We start from the raw sequence: 21,134 nt of genomic DNA on the forward strand, positions 1-21,134 counted from the left end.
TCGTTAAAGAAAGTGAATCAGTTGAAGGTGCTCAAAGCCGTGCAACGTTTTGTAGGTTAATGATTTTGTGTTCTGTGTCGATTGTCGGTGAAGTGTCGCGATCAATTACATAACTTTCAGTGAAAAGTAACCAAAAGTGATCGGGCGGGTATCGCCATCGACGTGCCCCGAAACCTGATGAAATGTCATGCGCGAAGCTGTGCTAACAAAAAGTGATTAATTAGTAAGCAACCACAATAAGTGTAATTGCAGATGATATGAGATACTCGTTGAAATCGTTCGTTGCAAAAGTTGGAAGTGTTGAGTGACGGTGGGAAAATAGAACACAGTTGGGTGCAAGTGTTGGAAATAGTAGTAAATAAGTTGGTCAAACACAAAGTGCTTTAAGGAATCGTTTCACAGAAATATCTTTGTCTTGGGTGCAAACATCTGTGTTGAGCAAAAAGCTCTTAATAAATTCAAAATTCCGCCACTAACGATAATGTCGTCTCCGCACGAGGACGAAGATCAGGATCTTGATCAGGAGATTAACGTGGATGCCGACTCTGACTGTCAATCACGCGTATCCTACAACAGTGGATCGGAAGATATTGACCTGGATGGAGATGGAAATGGATCCTGTTACGAAGAGTCCGACATTACAAGGTACATGAGTAAAGTTTTGATGGGGCACAAACAGAGGATAAACATAAAAAAAAAATCGACTATCGACTAATCGACGGAGAAATTCTTTACGCAAAGCAAGATTTACACACGAATTTTAGAAATATCAAAAAGTTAAAAACTCCTACTTTGTTTGAATTGATTTGATTAGTTCTATTTAAAATTTGGCAAACTCTTATTTTAATTTGCTAAAGTTGTTTCGTTTACTCTCCAAATTCAATGATGAATTAATTATTGAGTTAAAATGAAAAAAAAAATCTCACAACTAGTCCGAGCAAAAAAAGATAGCTAATTGCTTACTGACATCAAACGTAGACTAATTCCTTCGCCAAAATCGTCTAAAATACTGTGCAACCGCAAACATAGTCTCTTCACTTTTCTATGGCGACGAGTTTTCATGAATATGCGCATGAAGAAATTGTTGCCCAAAGTGGAAACAAATTGTATAATTTCAAGCAGATAATCACTTAAGCCATCCCATGATACCAAGCGATAGGGCTCTGCAGAGGAGCAATTTATGCGCAACATTTGCCTATTTATAGCGCAACATCTTAGCATAATTTCCTCTAATTGCGTACCATTTTCGCGATGATTGACAATGGAGTTGGTTTTGTTTCGCAGTGCCGCCTTTCACCGCGGATCACATTTGATGGACGTGGGGATGTCGCATTGGTCCGCTCTGTTAGACTAATGAAAACACGATAATGCGCATCAAGCTTATCCGATCCAATTAAGATCACTAAACGACACGAATGCTCTTTGTGCGGAATTGTGCTTCTCTTTGTGTATGTGTATGTGTAAGTGTGTTTGCTTGTATTGTTATCCTCTTACCACCTCTTCCTCTTGCCTCCACCTTGCCTGGCGTATTCCATTTCAACAGTGTTGCCAATTTATTCTTCCATCAATCTGTTCTGCATGCTTGAACTAGATCGGGCCGAATTTAACAAATTAATTAAGCACTAATTTATGCCATAAGAAATAGTCTTTTGAATAAACTAGCAAACCGTCCGAGTCGTGTACGTTTTGTTGGGTTGATGGTCAGGGTCGTACAGTTTACCGTTGTCGCTCTATGCAAATCATATATTCTACCAAAAGATTACGAATCGGCTAAAAAATCGGTATCCATTCTCAGTGGCAATGATCCATAATTTTCAAACATCTCCCACCCCACAACGCCTTCAAGAAGTGATATGATTTAGGGAGATTCAGCTTTTAAAACGAAAGAACTTTTCCCGTAAGCCTTTACCCCTTTTTTGGTTCGTTCATATTTTATTCACCTCGTCTTACTGGAATGCGCTAGAATATGGCTCCCCGCAAGGTAGAAGTAATCGTTAAATTGGAAAAGAGTTTCAAGTATTTCTTAAAGATGCCACTACGAACCAAAACCAAAGTGTTTCATTAAAAATTCAACACATTTTGTGCATGTTGCTCGAGCCCCGAGGTTACCTCAATAAAACAGGTTGTAAAATAATCCTCTTTATGATATGGAAGTTGGTAGGATTGAAAGAATTTATGATGTGGCTTCCTAGCTTCCCACAGGACTCGAGAGTGTTGTTTCCTTAAACTCACACACATACACACACACACACACACACACACACACACACACACACACACACACCCAAGCATATTGATGTCAAATGTATGGTAACGTTTTATTTGTTTGTTTGTGATTATCTTACTCCATCCTACAGTGATCATCAAACACACACGACAGAACCGACAACACGATCACCGAATGAAAACCTGCCATTCAGCATATCGAGGTTACTGGGCAAATCGTACGATCGTGACCAGAAGGATAAGGATGTAAACAGTGAGGACACAAGTCCCGAGGGACTCATCAAGAATGGACATCACATTACAGTCAGTTCAGCAGGAAGCTTACAGTATGCCGCTGGAGCGCTATACAGTTACCCCATGTACCCGGCTGGACATGTTCTTCGAGTGCCTCCCCAGCGGGGACCATGCAATCCATTGTCCTGGACCCTGCCTCCACTTCATCCTGCCGCTCTCGCTCATCAAGCAGTAAAGGATCGACTGGCCGGTATGTATGGAATGTTTGAATAACTACCGCCAACTCTAGCTACAAAATCCATGCCCTTATCTTTTCATCTTGGAAAGCTCTTGGGTTGCCATTTTTGACATTTTTGACTCAATTTGCGCTTGGGCTACACATTTAAACGATCTGGTTTCCGGTCCCGTCTTGAAAACTATCATGTAAAGCCACGCCAGTAATCCTCTTTTATGCTAAGCAATAAAAAAATGCCAAGTAGTTTTGATAATAGGCTTACTTTTTTTACGAGTCAGTAATTCTGTTAGGCGATTAAACAAGAAATTTATGATTGATTTTATGACTCTCTCCCGAAATTGATCGTATTAAATCAACGATTGTGCTTTTGATGCCGATCGTCCGTGGCACACCGTGGAGCTTGCATCGAGCCTCTTATCACATACGATTCGAACGAATGTAATTGGAAAGGAAATTAATGCAGACTGCTACTTGAAATGACTTGGAATGAAAACATTGCTACGGGAGCTGAGCGAAACTATAAATGAAATCGACTGTTGGACAATTATGATACTTCGATCATACGATCACGCAAGCTTCCAAAGCCCGGTAGCGCTGATGTTCATCCGGTGCGTGCGTTCTGGTGGAAGATCGATATTTGTCCAGCGGATGTAATCGTATCACGTTTGGTGAAGAAATCGGTGCTTTTGAATCTCGAAGCTTGCAGCGATTGTATGTTGGAATCCAGCAAACAAGACACTCACTTGCCGTTTGATCGGCAAGGTGAAACAGTGTTATTAGTATTAATTATTGCCCTCGATCGGGAGAGGCTATCCCATCCACAACCCTCGGCGTCTGCTGATTGCAACAAACCACACGCAACACGATCATATCACGGCTGTAGAAGAGTAGCTAACACTGGTAGTTCGGTTAGTAAACCGTTCGACCTGAGTTTCAGTAAGCAATCGATCGTAAAACGTTATGCGCCGTGTTGAACCTCGCGCCGGAGCGCCGACACATCTCGCCTGAGGACATTTTTTGATTTTTGGACAGCTCAGACGATCGTCCGGATAGTAAAAATACGTTTTATGACCCACCCAAAAAAAAAAAAAAAACCCCAGTGAAGAGATTCCAATATTATTAATTCGATATCTGCCGGGAGACACATTTATTAAATCGGTATTAATCATCTCGTGCGGCCCTGGAGTAGGGAAAGGTAGTTCAAAACGGGAACCATACACAATGAAACTGGACAAACCAGTTTCAATGATTGTTTCCGCCAAGGAAAAGCAACCCCAAGCAATCAAACGTTCTCAAGCATCCGCTTGCTGACTCATTCCTGCTGTAACAACACGCTGATAGTGTAGCGATAAACATCCAGGTCCAGCTCGTAGGTGTCCTTTCAATTAGACTGACAAAAAAAAAACTTCCCAAAATGATTCAACATCGAAAACCGTTTGACATATTTATGTCCACACTTTCTCTCCACCGTCAGCGCCGGGAGCGAGCCCGCCAGCGAGAAATGGTGACGGAAGAGGAAGCGCCACAGCATAAATCGGGACCATGTTGACAAATTCCAATTTCCACCGTATCTCCTGGCCCTGGACTTGCCTTTTGGTCTGCAGGATGCTGCCTCCATTCATGCGGCACCCGGGCGAGCCAATTAAGCTGACATTTCTTGTTGATCGTTTTGCACCTTTTCGTCACCAAAAACGCAGTAAGGGAATGTTCCGGTGCGGCGGCGGGGAGTGGCCGAAAAACTACAAAAAGAAACCTCACCGGACGACAGCGGCACACCCGCAGTGCCATCCTCTTATCGGGCAGGGTACAAGCTTCTTTACTTAAAAGATTAACCGACGAAGTGACCCTTGTTAGCTTGAAGCTTCTTCGAACTGTAAGGTCCACCCTAACAAGCGGCAATCATTGAGTTTGGTTCCTTCGTTTTTTCGTGAACAAGCGCAGTAGTATCTGCGAGAGTCACTGTTGGGTTTTTGCATAATTTCTTAAAGCTTACCGAAGCTTCTTTGGAAATGTTTCGCATTGTTAAGTTGCGATAAACTATCTGCAAACAGGACCGTCCAAAAATCAAACCCAAAACAGACAAAAAACGCATCGTTTATTCATATTGAGTTTTGGTTCATCCGTGAACTATCAAGTACACGTATCTGATGTTGAAGCAAACCCCGGTAGCGAGCAATTTATGCTGCTGACAACATTCGAAGTACACACTGCGCTTTGCTTCAAGATGCCGCCATTCAAGATGCCAGAAATCGGAAGGGTCATGTTGAAAGCATGTTGATTGGCCAACTCAGACCACTTGAAGCTGGTTGGATGGCATGAAGATTTGCAAGCAGTCCATGTCGAGGTGGGCACATTGCTCGCAACAGAAGCATTTACTACAGAAAAATGCTCTGCTATTACTGATCTTGCATTTACCAGCTCAGGGAGCCGCTATGCGGACTCTTGTGGCTTGTTTTGTCGTGATGTTTTTAAGCACCAATCATCCAAAGTTTACGCACGGTAGCTACAATTATGTGAGTGAAACAGCAAATGATAGCATTAAAACAAAACCTCCGACAATTACAACTGTGGTCAATTTTCACAACGATGGCGGCATTTTGGCTTCAAATCGACCGAAACGATTCGGAGATGGTTATTACGGTAGATTGCGCTGGTTGTGGAACAACAGGAAAATGACTGCCGGGAAAAATAATTTCTGAGGAAAAATATCAACAAACTTCCCATTCGTTACATTACAAGTGGATTCAAAAACGATGCAAGTCTTGTCTAATTGCGGACTGACTTTTTTATTTATATGTTTGTTTCGGAAGTCCGATCTGATTAATGTTTATATTATTTAAAAAAAAAAACAAGATGTATCTATTTTTCTTATGCTGTCACCTGTACGTTTCTAACGCATGTTTTTCACCCACAACTTAACCAAAGTCTCAACATGGTTTCGTCATATAAGCTGCGAGACGAGTTCTATTAGAGAACTTCACCTTGACATCCGTGTCAAGGGTGTTGGATACATCTGGCGTTTGCTGAAAGCCTATAATTTTACAGGAATCTCCCGCACACGCCCAGAGATTATCAAAAATCGCGAATAATAGGAAGGACCCCTCAAAAGGGGGAAAAAGATACATCAACAAAAAAGTCACAACAGCCCTGCTAACAGCTACAACACGCGTCGTGGAGGATCGTTTGACTGCTTTGTTTTTGTTTTCGCTTATTTAATCCTCATATGCGAACCTTTCTTCTTGCCTTCTGTAGTTATTCGGTGGCCTATTCAACAGCACTGGGAGTTGAGAAACTTGCAACGAGCGTTCCAACCTTTACTCAACATGCCGCCCGTGTGATCCGTTGTAGGAAGATTAGAAGGCGTCTCAGCAGTCGTTGTTTGATTCGTGTCGTGTCGCGTCGGTACGGTCGCACGCATACCCAACGGCCAGCGGAAGTGGACAATCTGGTGCACAGCTTTGTTTCCGTTTTGGGGGGATAGTTTTGATTGAAGGAAATACTTATGATCGTCGCCACATCTTTCGTGTTGGTTTGAATAATGGGAAGATTGCACGCTACGATGAATCATGCGATTAAAAATTGTCCGGATACGGACGCATTCTGGTGGACGATGACTGTTAGCGATCTCTTGATTTGAAAAGCAAGAAATAATGCAATAACCAAAATTTGACAAAGATATCAAAAATACTACGAAAAATTTTGTACACGCCAATATTTCATCAAGACTTTGAATTATTTTGTCACCACTTTCAGTATGATACTTCCCATTGAATCTCACCACCGCCTGAAGCTATCAAAATTGCTCCAGGTTACGTTACCCTCTTTACCCAAAGCACTAAACGTCAGTCATTATTTCCACAACAATCAATAATCCAACAGACAGGGCCGTTATCCATTACCGGGGGATCGATCGTTATAGCGTCTTCATCAAAACCTGCGGCTGCGTGCCCGATTATTGTAAAGATTATTATTCCAGCTCCAGGTCTTGGGGGAAGGTTTTTCTACACCGCGGAAGGATCTTTTACCATTCCCGCAACACACAAGGGAAGGTGCGAGATAGCGTTTTTCTTCCGACTGTTTGAGCAGAGTTTCTGAGCAGGAGGAAAAAATTTCTCAAATCAATATTGCTTCAACTGAAGGAACACAAATATCAAACCCGATTGTACGAGAGCTTTCCGCACTACTTTTCTGCTCTATTTGCTGGTTCGTGAAAGCGGCAATTAATTGGAATTAAGTACTCAGTTGTTCGGTCAGTTGACAAACGCCAAGCGTCGTGAATGTTTCGCCCGCTATTTGCCATTAATACCACGCTTAGGCTCACTATCGCAACACATATCCTTACGCTCTTCTGCGCAGGCAAAAGTTGTCCCCTGCATCACACAATTATTGGCTACAAAACTAGTTCATGTTCGTACCATTCACCGTCCTACTGTCAAGCCGATTCGATCGCAAAACTCGTGCGCTCGAAACGTTTTAGCGCCTGTTGGATTGCTCGACGTAATTGAGTTGTACATGAGCTTGAACCGAGCCCGCGTGTATCAATGCTACCGACTTCCCTGCCATCGGCCAGGGCAAACGGTTGGCCCATTTTGCTAGACCACGCATTTACGACCATCAGCCATTCAACCGTCGATTGGTACGATCCGTGCGTGGCTTAAAGGTTTGCGGTGTACGAGGCGTTATCATCCTATAACTATAAATAATATATTTTATTTCGCCCGATAAAACCAGAAATTTACAATGCTCTTCCATTCCAACGCTTGGTGGTTCCATGCTTAGGAATTGGGTTTAAGACCGGGGAGCAACCGTATAAGGGTTTTGGTTTAGCGCCCTCTACCCAGGTGTGTGGGGGAGTTGTCTAAGAATAAGTGAATTGATTTCTAGCTCGTACCGCAAACCGATACCGATGTCTTGAAGGAAACGGCAGGGGCTTGAGGGTGTTGGCAAAATGTTGAATGCTTTTAACACCAGTAAGTGTTTATGGAGTGTTCGCTTTACTTCCATATTGGAGCTCGATATTTACACCCATATACCACAAGAAAACACAGCCTTGTTTGCGTGCTTGGCCGTAAAATCCCTTCTATGGTCGATAATTTAATGACAAGTATACGGTGTTTTGGAATTTGAAGACTGTGTTTAGTACCCGTGACTTGTGGTTTGTTCGGTGTTGTTATTTTAAAAATTTTGCAACGAGGCAATATCTATAATGAAAAATATAAACACATAAACTCGGATAGTTCCTGCGCATAAATCAAAAAGTTGTTTCAACTACATTTCTGAAAGCTTTGCTGATTTGAACATAACATTCTTGGACGGACATTCTTGGAAATATTTACTAACCACACAAAAATTACGATGACATGATGACGTGTCTTTACTGTCATAATCGGATAAGATTTTAAGGAAACACCTTGAACTCGCATTCCGCTTCTGATGTCATTCTGATGGACACAGGAAAATAGTCCCATCGTAATTCAGTAGAACAAAAAAAGACAACTGTGCCCTGAAGCGTGAATGAAGGCTGTATAATTGAACTCATTTATTTTAAATTCATATATTAAGAGGTTGATAAAACATGCAACCGTCAACGAACCGCAACAGCGTTGAAGTATATTTACCATCTTTACCATCACCACCGATTATTGCAACTGCAGTTCGCATAGCGTTTGTGGGGTTGCATGCTGCGAGCAAACAAATAAAATGCACATACATCAGTGAAGGAGCTAATGAACAGTAATAACAATTTGCTCTCGGGTAGATTTATGTGTTCGGGCTAGCTTTACAACATTATTAGCTGCATACACAGCCGCTTAAGCACAGAACCCATGTTTATTCCACGAAACGATTATGATGAACATGACAACCGTTGTTATTAGCGTGGTATTTTTGCGCAGTCAAAAAAGGGAGATTTATTTTAAAATTATTTTAATTGTGTGAGACCTACCTGAGGATAAAGTAGAAATAATTTAAGATCAATTTTGTGTAGAACCTTCAAGATCGTTCTGTCCCATCACCCGATTCTGACATCGTTCGCTTTTAACGAATAACACAGGTTTCGTTGGTAGTGGTAGAGGCAACAGCGGCACCGGTCTTTACATGGCAGGACCGGGGTTCAAATCCCATACGGATCGTTCCCCTGTAGTGTGAAGACTGATTCTGCAACTACGTGGAATCAATTCCACTAGTAAGCCACTCGATGGCCAGCGTTACCTAGCATAGCAAAAAGGAACAAATTTTATGTAACACTTTAATTTCATTTTCCTATCGTAATGAGTCGTTTTCCCTGAGTCGTAATGAGCAGTTGTTATAAAAATCTTACATCAAGTACGTGAAAGAAGGTTTTTTTTTTTTAAATATTACCGATTGCCCTTAAGTGTTATCTTGACTCAGATAGTCCCATGGACGAGTACGCCTCAAAAATGGAGGGCAAAACCAATAAAGTTATGCTTTTTTATCATCAATGTTTTGCTGCAGTTACAGGGTTTTTGAGTAGTACTAGGCAAGTGCGAGACATTTCTAGACAATGCTCAAGATGCACTGGACAGCGGGTAGGTTGAACTGGACAACCGTCGCCCTTTCTCGACAGTGGTCAAGTTGAACTGGACAAACGGTAGGTTGAAGTGGACAACCGTCAAGTAGAACTGGACAGCCTTATTTGAAACGGTTGGTGAAACAGTTGGAAGCGTTTCGGAAACGCTTAGCAAATATTTTAAAATTAGCCGTTGAAATATACATTTTCTGTAATTTACATTCAATTATAACATTATTATAGTTTGTACTTTGAACATGTTTGAAGGTCGTAAAGCAAATGTGTATGAATTTTTGTACGTCTGATTTAATATTTTTGATTCTGTAAAATATCCATGACAACAGCTACAAGAACTCGATCCAGCGGCTATAAACAGAAACTTCTTCTGTCATCTTCTGTCAAAAGATAAAATTTTGAACGCATTACAAATACTTTATTTCAAACTCACATTTTAAAGAAAACCGTGCATTCTGATTGTAATTATAATCGGTGTGAAAGTATACGTACGATTGGGAAATATTAGAAATGAGAAATTAGAAAAAATGTGTATTTCAGCAGTTTTTTTTTTCATTTTACAATTTTCCAAGCGTTTCTGCTTCAAAACGTTTCACCAACAATTTCAAATATGACTGTCTAGTTCTACTTGAAGTTTGTTCACTTCAACCTAACGTTTGTCCAGTTCAACTTGACCACTGTCGAGAAAGGGCGACGGTTGTCCAGTTCATCTTAGCCGTTGTCTAGAAATGCCTAGCACTTGTCTAGTTCTACTCAGAAACCCTGTAATCACCCCATCTTGAAAGTTTACATATAAATTAAACTAGCACTACGAAAAACAATTCTATCGCATTTTTTGTACCTTTTTTTAAATTTATTTGCATGCTTTAGTATTGTACATTCTGTCACTTATGGTTCGACACTTTTCTCGTCAAAAACAGTTGCATTCATGTATCATGACACCATTCGCTTAATCATTAAACTTCCATAAAATAGTATAGTCTCTTCAACTGGGAGGGTAAAAATTAAATACATTTTGATTAACTCCTTAAGGTGTCTATTTCGCTTGACTACCGAATAGCACCACTATAGAATACAGCTAATGACACTTTAATAGAGCTGTTCGACCTGCCAAATGGCCACCAAAATGGTCCTAACGCCACGCTATTTACTAGTTTAGGACCTATTTCTAACACACAAAACCTGTTAGCCAGTCCACACATGGTAGTAACATTAATGTTTCGTTGGTTGTTCGTGTTTAACTAATCGCTGTTCCGTTTTACCGTGCCGTTTCCATTGCAGCGTTCCCCATCGCCCGTCGCATTGGCCATCCGTACCAGAATAGAACACCCCCGAAGCGGAAAAAGCCACGCACCTCCTTCACCCGGATTCAGGTCGCGGAGCTGGAAAAGCGGTTCCATAAACAGAAGTACCTGGCGTCAGCGGAACGAGCTGCCCTTGCACGGGGTCTAAAAATGACCGACGCTCAAGTGAAAACCTGGTTCCAAAATAGACGCACAAAATGGAGGTGAGTTAAGCTGAAAAGCTTTGCATTATCGTTTCGAAACATAGCGCAGTACGACTGCATCATGGGGTGAAAGGGTATCGCAGAAGTTTGCAATGAGTATTGTTTGGTGATGAATTAAACCGTGCCTGTATGTGACAAGCGCCCGGTGCGCTCGTATGTAGGTAATTGATTTTCAACAAAAGAAAAGCTAAAGGAAATACGTACCGTTTCGATTTTATACGAAATTAATATCCAAAACGTGTCGTACGGGGTAGATCGAAGGCACGCGGGGTGTTTGGGTTGGGTCATTCGTTTATCTGGTTAGGAATAACGCTTGACTGATTGTTTGGCAGTAGCTATATTGTTCTATTGTTTTGAATTGGATCGAAATTGTGCTTACATGCGGAAACTTTAACATGACAGCCAGACATTTTGTTGCAGTTGCAAAATACCTCTGAACAAAACAGTTTCCTTTCCACAATCAACTTCAATCAGTCTTTTAACCAAAACAACTAAATTCCTTGTATGGTTAAAGGACCAATAAAAAGAAATCCTCGTTTGCATGCATGTTCAACTCGATGTGCAACACTGACCACAAGAGACATCCCAGAATGACATCCCAACAGCATAAAACGAAAGAAATCTAATCAACTACGTGAAAATAACAACAACAAAAAACTATCATTTCCATTTGGTAAACGGTATTCAGCTCACACTATGCACCTTTTCTTTTCGGCCATTGGATTCACCGGCGGAACGTAATCAAATTCAGTTCAAGTTCTGAGTTCTGCAGCTTTTTTTTTATCGTACAATCGGACACCCGTCGGTGTGACGGTGTGCAAACGTGATCAGCTCAGAGTGCAAGCGGATTTGGCTAAGAGATCCAATCGAGCAGCGCGCTTATTCTATCATAGCATCATGTCTTGTCAATTATAATCGTTTGAAATCCTACAGCACGCGCAAGTCGGTGGCCTTCTCTGAAACGGTTACGGATAACACCGTACATTTGGTAGAGTAGGTTCAGTCAGAGAGACGGTTTTTTTTGGGAATGAAGCTGTTTTTGGCCAGTAGTACTATTCCGTTGTGAGTGGTAATTGAAATTCAATTAAAAATAACATTACTCTGCCATAATCGAGTTCGCAAATTCACCGCAATGGCAGAGCTTTGTGCTGCATGTGATATTTTCTCTGGTTTAATGTGTTTGCTCCTCTAATTAGAAAAATCTGTTCGCGCCTAATAGTTTAACTCCAATCAAGCTTGTAACGCATCACAAAGCAACAAAAAAAAAACAAATAGAAAGCTTCGGACTGTTTCTAGCTAGCGAATATTCATGAGCTTGTCCAGCTTCACCGGCGATCCACGGAATGGTCAGCAGGATTGAGTGCTTTATGCGCTATCCTGGTGTAACATAATTTATGCGAAACAATTAGGAACGCGGTACGAACAATTACCAGATTAACATAGCTAATTACAATTTCTGAATTATTCATGTTTTCATTACCCGTCAGGACGAAACTAACTGCAACGGTTTTGGTTGCTTTTAGACACAATGGAAAGAAAATGGAGCGATCCTCTATCTATCCTCCCGACGGTAGAATTTTGTACTTGTTAAATACATTCAACGGTGCGTTTTTATGCGCTTTAGCCGTATTTTTGTGATGTGTTTCGTTATTCTCCTTACCAAGTCTTACCAAGCGTTTGATAAAATGGGAACCATAAAAAGGCCACTTTCATGATGTTGGCTACACCGTTGGACGGTTAATTCATCACGCTAAATCCTGACCATTTCCTTCAGCAACTTCCTAAACCGGAAAAACCTCACCATCCATCTTTGCTTGATGGCAACCATTTTCGCTGCGTGCTTTCAAAGCACGCGCCCTTGCGGTTACCCCAGAACAGCAGACTGGCTGGCTGTTTAAAATCAATTAATAACTCGCCTCCTGTTGAAAGTAGCAAAAGAAATCCAGCAAATGAAACCTAGACGGTGGAGAGATGACGGTTTCCGAAGATACCGCCATCTTAACGCAACCTAAAATATCCTGCCCAACCTGTGCCTATAGCCTGTGGGAGAAGATTGATAACGTCCCTTGTTTAGCGCGGTGCGGTGTATCGCTCAGGGAACGGTGGGGACCCAGAACTTAATTATCTAAATAGCAGGGTAATTACATTAAATTTCAACAACCTTTTGCTAAGTGGCCTGCACACAGAATCCAGCGTTTCCAGGTCCCCGCATCCTGATCCTTGCTCAGCCTGGTTGTCAAATCGAATTCTACCCGTTTTTCTTACAACTGTTCGAGGGTGTTTCTGTGGAAAAGAAAATGAAGTAAGAAAGCGAAACTTTTCTGTCTTATCTTTTGGGTATTCTACCTGCGCCATTTAGATCATTCCTTACGATGGGGGTAATATTCATCGTCATTTGAATATTACTTAATCTTTATTGTAAAAAGGTGCGATAAAGTTTTCAACCCTTACGCTGGAGTATTAAGGATAGTCTTGAGTAGCACTCTTTATAATAAATTATATTTCATTCCTATCCCAGCAGCTGTGGGTTTATTTTTGAACAGTACGAATGCCGCATGTGATGCAAAAACGCATATTTTTTATAACTAATTTAAACTTGTAGGCTTTCTTCTTAACTGTGTCAGATGTCATTCTAATTGCCTTTTATATATTAATTCCCTTTGAGCAAAGGTGCTTTAAAAACTTCACACTTTTTGATTAACAAACGCCTTCCAACCTAAATCGTGCATATGTTTTGAACGCTTCATTGAGCATATGTTGTTTGAAAAGAGAAGCTCCAAAACTCATGCAAATTGATGCTTAGAGAACAACTTATGGTTTCATCTAGCGTCATATTTGAATTAGAGCAATCAGTCACCTGGCAAATGGTGAATAACACAATATTTCTATCGTGCAGAAGCTTCATCATAATCATCATCAACACAAAGTACAAATTTCAAACAAAATCGCTAAACCCTCGACCAAATGGCCTACTACATCTGCCGGCCATGTTCACTTTAGAATATCCAAACGTCCAGTTTGCAAAAGCATGAGTTGAACCATTTAAAAACCCCACTTTTCGCGAACGGACCTGCAGGTAAACTGTTTCATTCTCTCCATAAATTGCTTTCGAGATTTAATTTAATCAATTGCACAAATTATGCATCAACTCATGCACTGCTGGGCTGGGCTGAACCCCAACGTGCTTTTGCGAAATGTAGATTACTACGAATAGATATTTGCTATTGTACAAGCACTGCTCACATCCGTCGCCATCGCGGATAGGTAAATCGTGGTCAACCTGTGCTCGATGAGCACGCAATCAGCTATTCATGCGCTGACAGCTACGTATGCATGATTTATTGTATCCACGGCGCCCGGTTTTCGAACGATTAAACTCGCCTTCCTGCTCAAACTGTCTGATTTGCGAATTAGTTTCAGTTAGATCCGCATTTAAATTTGATTACCAGTATCCGATTGCAATTCAACCGTACCCAAAATGGTAGCCCTTTGCTCCAATGTCACGCATCCATATAGGATGTAGACGCTAGTTTTGGGGGTTTCTGCCGTGCTAATTCATTCCTGCCAGCGACAGCAATAGTGTAGAAACGTTTAACGGAGTGGCTTATACGTATAGCTATTGCCGCTGATGACAGCTGTGTATTTTTATCCTCTAGAAACACTCAGCAGTCATCAGTCTGGGCTGGCTGGGACGTGGTGGGATCGCGTTCGTGACACGGCATGCCAACTGGTAGAAATTAATTTTACAGATTTTAATTATTGATGGCGCCCAACCACCAGCGACTGATGAAGCGCAGCGTTACGTGGCACGACGAGGAGCGTGATCATTAGGATCGGTTCGTGTGAGGGTGATGTATGTGTAGTGGTTGAAACTTTGCGAGATTAATTATGCATCGTAATCCTTGTGTGTCATGACAGGGACTTTCAGCCGTAGTTCTGAACTTCCCGAACTTCCCGAACCTACAAAGCAATCAGTCGAAGAATAAGGGCAGACAACATTTCAAGCAATAGTTGTCCACTTTCAGTAATGTATCACTGTTACATACACTGTCGCATACACTGTTAGACATGTGGCATTCAAAATAAGTCCAATAATTTTCATACATGTTTTACAGTAAATAAACTGAAAATTTAAACTCTAGCCTTGGTCTCAGCGCCATGTTTAATACCCCTTTTTCAAATTGGCTACCCCAAGAGTGCAGATCAATCGCTTATGGCGGTTGTAAAAATCGTTTCAAACACCATTTTAACCCCCAAAATGTTTGTCTAAAAATCGATTTCCTGAATGTTCAGCACCGCATGAGCCCAGCATTGGTGTTTGTGAAAAAGCCGACAGAACTTACGAAAGTAAATCGATTCCCAAATCGTCGAAGATTGTAGCCTGCTGAATAAATAATTCCAACGCAAGCAAGTAAAATGACATCTTCGCTTTCCATCTCCACTTCTTGTACTACGATCACTTTTACCAGCATACGTGCGGTGAGAAGATTTAAGAAAATTGTTTCCTCTTCCTTCAGTGGCCTGATGTCAGACATCCGGACTCTACTCAAACAACTTCTCGCACCGTACTCCTTTGTTAATAGTTAACTGAGCTTTGAGGGTGCTTCCATTTAACGAGCAGCTACACTCGCTCTAACTTATTCATAAAGTCGCCTCACCGTACGGTACCAGGCGGCCCCATTGCATTGATTGTGGTGGTAGTTTTAATGCCCTGTGACAATAAACATGCGTCACATTAGGCGGCCACTTCTTCTCGCTTGCTGCTCCATACACGTTGCGAAACGCGATTAAATGCGATATAATCAACTACTGTTTGATAATTAAATAACAGCAGCGCTACTTCTAGCGTGAATCTTCTGACCATAACCTCCGGTGAAGATCGACCTCAGTACTGCCGGAGTTTGTTCCGTTTCTCCCTCTGGGAAACTCAATTAAAACCCTTCCAAAAATATCGCAAAGAACCTGGCCCTCTAAAAACGAAAGGCGAAAAAATCCGACCTAATGTTTTCATGTGACAGTACAAGCGACGATGTGACACAATGAGTAATGGCCGGGCAGGTTGCACTGACTATTTAGCTTTTTTTTTTGTTTCTTCTCCTTCCTTGATCTAAATTTTTGTTTGCGTACAAAGAGCTACAACGGGAGTTGGTTTTCCAGCCAATTCTAGACGAAAAGTACAAAAAAGGCAATTGTTTTGACACGTCACAAGAAAAACCGGAAAAACAAGTACAGCAAACGATCGAACCACGAGAGAAAGTAATTCAATTATATTCCTAACGAAAAGCATCAGTAAAGGTTGTGATTCCTTAACTGTAACCAAAAACGACGGATAAATGGATTATACGATTGTAAAATAGAGTTTGTCAAGCCTCTTTTATGCTGTGGGTGATTAATATTTCATGTTAAAATAAAGAAATTTATGCAATTGATTTGAAAACGAAATGCTTTACTTCAACGTGAAGTGCAGCTTGCAAATTGGACAATCAGATGACCATGGCTTTCGTTCAATTTTAACTTTAATTATATGTAGCTACTCTACTCCAAGATAATTTTGCCAGTAAGTTGTAATTCGATGATCGATTTCTCCCGTCGGAAAGATAAAAGAGTTTTTATTCTGAGTGATTGTCACATTTGGCCCCTGTCTCGCACATGACTAACGAGCATTGAATCTTGTCCAAGATATTAAAGTTTTTCTCCAATTCAAAGTTTTACTACGATATCCTTCAGGCTCCTGGGTCCTGATATTTTCCCATTTTACGGCCATTTAACGTTGTACGATTATCCATCGTCGAAAACACTGGAAGGAATATGTATCTTACCACTGGATTTGTTCTTTCTCTAAATATGTTGTAAGAATGTGTTGAAAAAACTCAAGCAATTAGAAATCGGTCGCTTATAACACTGAAACGCGAGGCCAATAGAATTGGATTGAGCATCAATGCGAAGAAGACAAAATACCTTCTCGCCGGAGGCTCTGACCGTGATAGAGCCCGACTCGGAAGCAGAGTATCAGTTGACGCGCGACGATTTCGAGGTGGTAGAGGAGTTCTGCTACCTTGGTACGATCGTAACTTCGAACAATAACGTAAGCAGCGAAATCCGAAGGCGCATTGTTTAGGGGAATCGTGCCTACTAAGGACTCCACAATATATTAATATTATAATATTTTTGGGACCTTTAGCTACATGCAATAGAAACCAAAGGGCTAGTGACATGCCGAAAGATGTGACCCATTATCTATGTTGTTTAGTTATTGTTTCGAACGTTATATAAATCTCACAACCTGCTCGTTCATTGTTCGATGACGACGTCTTCTTAACATTTTGTTTTTTTGTCGACATGATGGTTACGTCCTTCTCCAAACTTTGCAGAATATAACAGGGTAGGATAGATCCTATCGTTATATTCTTTTTTGCAAGACACGAATGAAGTCTAATTACTCAAAGCCTTCATAAACGAACAACAAAAACAATTAACACCCAATTAGCGTTTTTTGACAATAAATTTGGAGTTTAATTTTAGGTTATTTAAGTTATTTTAAAGTATAATATTGTAATAAAATGATAAAGTTGAATATTTGGCTCTATGTCACTACATTAGACTTAACAAAGATCGATGATCCCTTTGTTTATAACCGTTGTGGATGGCATCATAACCAATAATACAAATATTCGAATTTTAATCTTCAACATAAATTCTCCAAATAAATCCGAAAAAGCTAAGTTTGAAGTGATAATGTGGTGTCCTTAAACCAGGATTCAGAAAAATATTAATTTCCAATTTTGAACCAACAACGTACACGGAAGGCCCAAAGAGTGTCGATGTTCTTAAAGCCATCATCACATCATTCCTATATCGAGCTATTCTTTTGCTTTAGAAAACTTCCAGCAACCGTCTAGCTTTCAGTGTTGTCGGTGATTCATCTTCTGGCATAACGATTATGAAGGTTTTAATAATGCAGTAAGATTCTGTGACGCGCCATTTTTGCTACAGTAACCATCATCGGTGTGTACGGACGGGGCAGGAGTTTTGGTATAAAACGGGGCATAAAAAATTCATATCAAACTTTTTAGGACGACAACGAACATCGCAAAAAGGAATAGTAGGAAGGCAAAAAATTTAAAACTGTCAAATGTGAGTTTTTTTTGGTGCTTTTCCTTCATCATTCTGGTTTCGTTGGGATATTTGTTGGGATGCCCAAACAAGTGACAAGTTAACGTTATGAAAAAAATCTACCGCAAATAGAAAATTTGAACAAATTTCTGAAATTTAGGCAACGTTTATTGTTATCATTGCTTCATCGATTATTGTAATTTTAATTTAAAAAATTCAATTTTCGGCCGTGCCATTTTTAAAAATTGAGAGAAATTATTCTACTTTATGGATATTTTCGTCACATGCGTGGAAAAACAAACACAAAAAAACAAACTATTTAAAGTAGTCTCAGAATAGATGAAAAACAAATAAACAACCGTGCAAGATACGAGCCAGTCTCAACCACTCCCTTATTCAAAGTTGTAGATTTTTCATCCAAAAAAAGCACTCCCGCGCACAGACAAACTCTTTACCCCATCTAACGAATCACTTTGCATTTGCCACTTTCCCGGTCAAAGTGTAACTGGAAAGTCGCTTAAAAATATGGCAGCCCTGATTAATATTTAATGCCGGCTGGTAGAAAAAAAAAGCGACGGGGTTTGGCGCAACCTTCGTCTTTTTGCCACCCAACCAAATAGCAACGATTTTCGCCTTGTTAAAAAGATCGATTTATTTTCTTCAGCGCGCCCACCATCTGAGTTCGAGTTCATCATGACTAACAGGCTTCGTTTTTTCCTGCTCTTTACGCCTGAGCGTTCTATTGTGTTGTTTTTCTTTAAGGGAGGAATAACAAAGCAAGGCACTTACGTTTTCACGAAAGCAACACAGAAATTGCCGAAAACTTACGACGGCTTAAATTGAGTTGCAAGGCAGGTTAATTTTCTCCCTTCAACTCACCGAACAGTAAGAAGGATACACATAAAAAGGCTGAGCTGACTAACAAACCAAGCACCAATCAGTCAAATGACATGCTTAAGGATGTAAACATTTTTCTTCATTTCTTTTGGTACATGTGTGCTTTTCATTTCTTCTGCATGAACTCTATGAATAGTGTAGACGCACGTGTATGTGTTTTTCAGTCTCATTTATGGGAGGGAACACAAACATGTTGCCAAGGAACGAAAACGCAATATACCTCCACAAAAAGTTGTTTATTTTATTTAAAATTGTTTTGTTTTTGGGACCTTTAAATTTTTATTTATTTTAGTAAACTTTGTATTAATAGACTTGTATTTAATGATTCATCTTTACAAATAAAACAATTTCTTACCTGCTTTGCCTATTTTATTATTATTCTTTCAGGAGGCAAACAGCGGAAGAGCGAGAAGCTGAGCGGCAAGCAGCAAATCGGCTGATGCTTTCACTACAAGCAGAAGCGCTAAGCAAAGGTTTTGGCCAACCACCACCATCGGCTGCTGCTCCTTCCTCTGCAACACCCGGCGCTCCTTTGGCAGCGCTCCATGGACTACAACCATGGGCCGAGGCACATACGGCTGGATGTTAGACTTCTGGGACGGCCTAAATGACAACAAAAAAATCATCGATCACACAGAAATCAATGAGAAAGTGTGTGCGCGTACGGCTCCAGAAGCTTCAACAAACATTCCAACCGAAAATATTGTGTGATACAGGGAGTGTTGAGGTATTGTGAGTGTAGTTTGAGGAGTTAATGCTAGTGTGAGAAGCTTAATGCTGTAATTGACGTGAATCAATTTCGAAACTATCAGCATCATACGGGACTGTGTTGTACAATAGTTGTAAAAAATTTGGAACATTAACTCACCCACGATACGGACATAATGAAAGGCATGCGCCATCTCGGTTGATGAAAATTTGTAGAAATTATCAATGGAGATCTGGACGAGGGCAGCTAGATCTAAGACTCTTGAGGATCCAGTAATCAATTACTTGTAGGAAACTCAACTGCTGCAAATAAATAATTACTTCCATTAGGAAATTGCACACTCGTTGTAGTGAACGATACGATTATTAGTACGTATAAACAGAAGTGCATCTTTACACGTGCAGTATTGTCAGTGCCCTGTGTAAATAATACTCTACATTATTAACGCTACGCTACGCAAACTTTTAATAATCTTCGAGGTGAGAAAAGGGCGCAAGTTTCTGCGTCTTGTACATCATTCCGGAGCTATTAGAACCGGAGGTATTCCATCAAATCGCTTTCTAAGCTGTTAGCCAATTAACCGTAGTTCAGATGTAAAGTAAGCGTTTGGTTAACAATTCATCGCGCAGTAACAAATAGAAGCATCACTGTACATTTCACTCATTTTACTTCATTTGGCATTCCGTTGTTGGTGATCTCTGGCACGTTCTAGTACTATCCACTAGCCAGGTATTAAAACCCCAGGTTTTACCCAGTAGGGACAAAGGTATCAATTACATTCGGTTGACAAGTTGCGGAGAAAACAGTGTACATTAGCCGAATAAGGAACTGTTAAAAAATAAGCTTAATTTACTGCTTTAAGGAGTAACGAGTGAGGAGTAACGCCATTCGTTTTACATCAACAAAAAAGGGGAAAAAAAACTCACTTAAATACTATCTCCAAGCCAGCTAAAAGGGTCCGCATACGGAATACGGCATATAGCATACGGCGCGAACAAGCAAGCAAGCAAAAAAAAAACAAAACCAATATAAAATGAAAAAATAAAAAGACAACAATGCAAAACATATTTGTGAATCTCATTTTTTTCGGTCATTATTTTTCACACGAAAATGGTTTGATTGTTTCACTGCTCAAACTTGTTCTTAAAAGTGTGTCTCGAAATGTCGTTTGCCGGGTCCGTTGGTTTGCCGAACACTGATTACCTGGGGCTTAATCCTTTCCTCACGACTGTGACCTGGTAGACTGATTTATGCGAAAATGGAGCTCCAAGATGAGTTCGTAACGTCAAACGTCATACGGTGAGCTGAAGTGTTTTGTCGCAGTTAAAGTAGAGCCAGATAGCTACAGCACTGAAGTGAATGTGACGTGCTATCGGTAAAAGGGTTATTATAGGTTCGATGGTATCATGAGGATGCCTTTCGTGGCACCCCCCAAGCAAAAGTCGAGAACATAAAATCATTCTCTTCGTTTACAATTCATTTTTTATTGATGAGCTTTGCATCCGATGGTTTTCTTTGACAAGGGGATTTATTGGTTAATAGTATAACACGCAAGATCCAGTGTTAAATCCCAGCCGTATCGTACCCCCCTGTATGCAGGGGATTGAGTTATCGAGTCAAGACAAGTCAAGGAAGGCAGATAATAATTTTGTTTCTGGCCCAAGCTTCC

General features: G+C 40.6%; 1 protein-coding gene across 1 annotated transcript; it reads left to right on the plus strand.

Moving 5' to 3' along the window:
- Nucleotides 1-450: 450 nt before the first annotated feature.
- Nucleotides 451-19,345, plus strand: LOC126558599 (T-cell leukemia homeobox protein 3). The gene is made up of 4 exons (XM_050214638.1): nt 451-645; nt 2,358-2,710; nt 10,521-10,746; nt 19,144-19,345. The coding sequence occupies exons 1-4, from the start codon at nt 482-484 to the stop codon at nt 19,343-19,345; spliced, it is 945 nt and encodes a 314-aa protein (XP_050070595.1). The 5' UTR covers nt 451-481.
- Nucleotides 19,346-21,134: the final 1,789 nt, after the last annotated feature.

This window comes from Anopheles maculipalpis, chromosome 2RL (assembly GCF_943734695.1).
Source record: "Anopheles maculipalpis chromosome 2RL, idAnoMacuDA_375_x, whole genome shotgun sequence".
NCBI classification, from domain to species: domain Eukaryota; kingdom Metazoa; phylum Arthropoda; class Insecta; order Diptera; family Culicidae; genus Anopheles; species Anopheles maculipalpis.